Source organism: Elephantulus edwardii, unplaced genomic scaffold, assembly GCF_000299155.1.
Source record: "Elephantulus edwardii isolate Elephantulus edwardi_28Jun2011 unplaced genomic scaffold, EleEdw1.0 scaffold00045, whole genome shotgun sequence".
NCBI lineage: Eukaryota > Metazoa > Chordata > Mammalia > Macroscelidea > Macroscelididae > Elephantulus > Elephantulus edwardii.
Genome location: NW_006399795.1, coordinates 1,206,298 through 1,211,960, shown reverse-complemented (window position 1 = coordinate 1,211,960; position 5,663 = coordinate 1,206,298). Strand labels below are relative to the sequence as shown.

General features: G+C 49.9%; 1 protein-coding gene across 1 annotated transcript in view; it reads left to right on the top strand.

Moving 5' to 3' along the window:
* Positions 1–2,425: 2,425 nt before the first annotated feature.
* The window catches only part of DRAXIN (dorsal inhibitory axon guidance protein), a 15,933-nt gene continuing 12,695 nt past the window's right edge, over positions 2,426–5,663 (top strand). The window contains exons 1-2 of the mRNA XM_006885751.1: positions 2,426–2,876; positions 4,989–5,179. Coding sequence (XP_006885813.1) covers positions 2,426–2,876; positions 4,989–5,179 — 642 coding nt within the window. The remainder of the gene's footprint in view (positions 2,877–4,988; positions 5,180–5,663) is intronic.

The following is a 5,663-nucleotide window of genomic DNA, read 5'->3' as shown; positions in this document are numbered from 1 at the left end:
GGAACTAATGAAACATTATACAAAATGGGTGACCCTGGAGGATATTATGCTGGATGAAATATCTCCATCACAAAAGGACAAATACTGCCTAATGCCACTGTTATAAAACAGGACTTATATTGGGGTTGGGGGGAAACTAAGAAAGGAGGGGACAAATAATGTACTCTGCATTGAAAGAGATGAGGACTAGAAATGCTTAAAAGGGATATATGATTAGGTATTATTTTCATGACAACAGTCCAGAATAACAGCTGCAAGTGGACTGGGATAAAGGTGGGGAATTGTACAACAATGAAAGAGTTGTTTTTTGTTTTTTTTTTTTCAAAAAGAAAAGCAAACTGGGCAGAGGGCTTGGTTAGGGAGGAAAATGTGCAACAATGAAAGAATAGAAATCCAAGTTCTCTATAAACTTTAGTTAAAATTTCAATTAAAAAAAAAAATAAGACACATGACGTGGGGCCCATCATGGGAGGAAGAGAAAAGGGAAGAGGACAGAACCGTGCTTCACAGATGTCGACCGGGAGGCTTTTCTTTCTTGTTGTGTACCGTTGAATCAGATTCTACTGATGTAAGAGGAGATTGTCTCTCTTTCTCCAGCGGAGCATCTGGTGGTTTCAAACCACATATCTACAAGATTGCAGCACAGCTTTTTGCCACTAGGCCACCAGAGCCCCAAGAACAGGTTTGTGACTTACAGATGCTGCTTACCCCATTCAGCTCAACCTCTCTTAGCCTTAATTTTATCTTTAAAAAGAAAATATACTAATAGGATTCATACCAGAGAGCTGCTGCAAGAACTAACTGACCTGTTGCCACTGAGTCAACTCCAGCTTATAGTGACCCTAATAGGACAGAGTAGCGCTGCCCCATAGGATTTACAAGACTAAAATCTTTACCAAAATAGACTTTCTCCCGCAGAGTGGCTGCTGGGTTGGAACTCCTGACTCTTTGATTAGCAGCTGAGACCTTGGCCACCGTGCCACAGGGGCCCTTTTCATAAAGGTTCCAAAACTCAAGTCAAACCCCTGCCATCAAGTCAGTTCTGACTCATAGTGACCCTGTATCGGGTTTCTGAGGCTGTAAATCTTTATAGAAAGAGACTGCCCGTCTTTCTCCCACCGAGCACCTGGTGGATTCGAATCATCGACCTCTGAGTTAGCAGCCTAATGTACATCAGGAGCACCACTAGGTTTCTTTCCATAAAGGTCACCGCCTTAGAGACTGTGAGACAGTTTTCTGTCCTACTGTAGGGCCAGTATGACTCAGGGTCAATAACAATGGGATTTTCGAGTGAAATTCTTCTGGGAGCAGAGTGCTACGTCTTTCTCCCACTGAACAGCTGGAGGATTTGAACCCCCTTTCAGTTTGCAGGCAAGCACTTAACCACTGTACTGCTAGACTCTTGTTGAAAGGACTATGTGACATGGAAGACTTCCCAGGACTCCTGCTGTGACGCATGCACTCAGAAGCTCTTGTGTTTGTTTGAGTTCAAGCATTCCATGGAGTCCCTGGACACAGGGGTGTTTCTAAGCCCCTCCAGGGCAGGCTGTCCTCCAGGGGACACGGCCAAACATAGAGATTTTTGCAGAGAGAGGATTTCTAGGTTAATCTGGGACCTGGATGCTGCTTAAGTTTCTAACGTAGAGTTTCTCCAGCTCAGCGCTGCTGATATTGCGCTGAAGCTGCTTTATTGGGGGTCTGTCTTGTTCACTACAGGGTAGTTAGTAATATTTCTGGCTCACACCCACTTGGTATGTGCTGTTGAGTCAACGCTGACTCATAGGACCCCTAAGCACAACTGGTCTGAACCTTGCCCCATCCTGTGCCGTCCTTAGCATCTCTCATATGCTGGAATCCATTGGTATAGCTACTGTGTCAATCCATCTCATTGAAGGTAGTCCTCTCTTTCACTGACCTTCCACTCTTCCTAGCATGATGTCCCTTTCGAAGGACTAGCTGCTTCTGACAACATGCCCAGTGTGTGAGGCGGAGCTTCACCATCCTTACCTCTAAGGAGAACTCTGGTTGCACCTTCTCCAAGAATTTGTTTGTTCTTTTGGCAGTCCATGGGATATTCAGTACTCTGTCCAACACCACAACTCAAAGGCACTGATTTTCCCTCTGTCATCCTTAGTCGTCCAACTTTCAGATGCTTAGGCAGTAATTGAAAAGACTATGGCTTGAATCAGGTGCACTTAAGTCTATAAACTGACGTTGCTGCTTCTTGGCACATGTCTTGATGTCTTGACTACACAACTATAGACACCAGTATTGTGTCACAACTGAGCAGTTGCCATTGTGATGACTAAGCCAAATGTCCTCCCCCTCAATCCCTTTGGGAAGCAATGATGGTGGGGACATGGGGCTGTGGAGGATGGCTGAGGAGCAGCCCTCACAGACCTGTTCTTCTTGCAGGAAGGAGGCCATGGCTGGGCCCCATGCCCATGCTGCCCCGATCCTGCTCCTGGCCCTCCTGGCGCTCCTGGAGCTGCATCCCACAGGCTCACTGGCACCTGGAATGCCCACTCGGAACCTCCCTGAGAATCACATTGAACTCCCTCGCCCTGCGCTCTGGAAACCTCAAGCCAGCCACCACCGCCGGCGGGGCCTGGGCAAGAAAGCGAGGGGCCCAGGCATGCCTGGCCGGGCCCTGGAGGGGACTGTGGTCACCGCTACCAGGCAGGCCTCCAGGCTGACTGGAGCAGGGGGTCTGCTTCCTGAGCAGAGTCCTGCAGGCCTGCTTGGTGACAAGGACCTGCTGCTGGGGCTGGCACTGCCCTACCCTGAGAAGGAGAACCGGTCTCCAGGACTGGAGAGAATGAAGAAACATGGCAGAGAGCACAAGAGACGCAGGGACAGGTTGAAGCTGCACCGAGGTACTGGAATGTGCAAGGAATGGGCCTACAAAGCGACAGGGGGCTGGGGTGGAGGGGTAAAGGCCAACCCACCCATGACCAGGGGACTTCTGGGACAGGAGGGGTGAATGGAGGGAGATGTCAGTGTGTGAGGGCCCTGGGAGGGTGTCCAGACCCCAGAGTCAACAGCCAGTGGTCATTCAGAGGGGACCGGTCATCACCTGAGCACACCTGTTCCAGCTGCTCCGCCCAGAGAGCCCCTTCCCACTGACATCTGGCACTGAGCCCCACTGGTAGCCTCCACTTCCAAGTGTCTTCCTTTGACAAGAGCGCCTCTGGGGGCAGGCAGCCTGCCGCAAACACGGGGGCTGCTTCTTGGGAGAGGAGAGTGGATGCTCAGCCCTTCATTTCTCCAAAAGCAGCTGTCAGGCTGCGGAAGTCCTCCAAGTGGCAGAGCAGGGGCCTCAGATTCTAGGTTCAGAGAGTCATCTGTGTCAGTGGACAGGGGTGCTGGCGTCCTTGAGCGCAAGCCAGAGGCCACACCTGGGGTAAGGACTCAGCTCAGCAGCAGCTCCTCCAGCTCCACAGGACCAGTGGGGCCCCTTCCAGGAGAATGGATATGGTGGGGAGGAGGCACAAGGCTATTGTTGACCAACTGTGTGACCGCAGGCTGGCAGGGCTCAGCTTCCCTGTCTACAAAATGAACAGGGTAAACTCAAGGGTCCCTAAGGCCCCTTTCTACCCTCTTGGGATTATTTCTGCCAGGCAGGGAGCCTCCAGCTAACCCACCTGAATTCACAGCCAGACCTGGTCTGAGAAAATGAGGCAGGATAAGTCTGGAAGCCCCAGCTCCCTCACAGTCCCTTTGTTCCTTATCCTCTGAGCCTGCACACGCTCTTCTCACCCCACAGGTGTCCAGGAAGGTGGCTTTAGTGGTTAGAAGTAGTGGCTTTTCACTCAGACAAATCTGGGTTTGAATCCAAACTCAGCTACTCATGAGTTATATATTTATGGGTTGGGAGTACGGGGTCAGAGGTGGGAATCATAGGGAATTAGTGAGCCAATTTCCTCCCCTATAGATGGGCTTTGGAAGCAGGAGTGGCATCTACTTCCACAATAGCTTGCCTCTGGAAACCCTATGAACCAGGAAAAAAGACAGAAGTTATTCAGGTGTCCAGGACTTTTGTTCATAGGGTCGCAATGAGTTGCCTATGACTTGATGGCAGAGAGAGAAAGAGAGAGCAGTTGGCCTAGCGAATAGAAAGTCATGCTCCCAAGCCAAAGGTGGGTGACTCTATTCCATAGCCCTCAGGCCTGCCTTTAATTGTTTTTGGTGAAACATTCTTCTAGGTCGTGTAACCTGGTATGTCTGTCTACTTGCTGTACAGAGGTAACTCGTGTTTGCTGTGAAGCCGAACACTGTGACACTGAGGAGTCAAATACAAGAATGGTCACCCATAGTGGACAGTGTTTGGTGGAGCTCCCCGATTAAAACAAGCTTGGAAGCAGGAGCGGCATCCACTTCCATAATGGCTTGCCTCTGGAAACCCTATGAACCAGGAGAAAGGATGAAAGTTATACAGGCGTCCAGGACTTTCATTCATAGGGTCGCTATGAGTCGCCTGCAACTAAACAGGCACTTAACAACAACAACATAGATATGCTAAAACTGGCCCTTACCACCCAGAGGTTTTGCAATTGTGTGATGCAGTGATGGGGCTCTGCACACAGCAAGTGCTTAATAAATGGATGAGGTTAGAGATTCTCACCTCAAAGGGATCACTCACCGGTCCATTAGAGGCTGCTGTGCTCACCTTCAGCCTTCTTAAAAGTCTCTACCCACTCCTCCCCAACTCCAACATCTGTGGCATGCTGCTCCCTAGTCCAACCTCACCTCCTCCAGGAAGCTCTCCAGGGTTAATTAAGCCTACCAGTTCTCAGCCTCCATCTATGGCTGTACCCAGACAACTACAACTTGAACTTGTTTGGAATGTTGTTTTCAAGGAGAATCCCTGGGCCAGCTCCACAGGAGGATGAGAAGCAGGGATGATGACTGAGCCCAGAGCTTGTGAACTAGTTTCTGCTGCCCTTTGGTTTGTGCTAGGAGATGTGAGCACTCGCTCCTTGTTTCAGGCCGAGCCTTGGTCCGAGGTCCCAGCTCCCTGATGAAGAAGGTAGAATTATCGGAAGACCAGGTCCAAGATGCTACCATGGAGGAGTCCTCCACCAGCCTGGCCCCCACCATGTTCTTCCTAACCACCTTGGAGGCAGCACCAGCCACAGAAGAGTCCTTAATCCTGCCGGTCACATCTCTGCTGCCCCAGGTAAGGAGCCCACTTCAGAGCTGGAAGTGACTTTGAAATCCCATTGCGCCAACCCCTCTTGAGTTTCCCTCTTAGGGAAACTGAAGCACAGACAAGGCTATAGAAGAGACAGTCAAGACTGCTGGGCCTAAACGTAAAACCAGGTCTTCCTGATGCACCAACCAGTTCTGCTCCAGCATATGAGCCAACTCTGTCCTGAGACAGCTCCCACTGCCCAGGAGAAGGTGCTCTGGGGCCTCACCCCAGGGAGAGACAAAGATGCCAGTGCCAGCTCAGGAGATGGCCTTGGCATGCTCTTTGTCTTTGCCTGAGAGCAGTGGGTCCTTACAGGAAGCATTTGACATGTATAGAAAAGCACAAAGAATAACAATAAATTGAAAACTCAAGTTCCCATGATCCAGAATTATCAAGCCTTAATTAATGTGTTGACACATCTACTGTAGTTCCTTAAGAAAAGATAGATGATAGAGATAGATAGATAGAT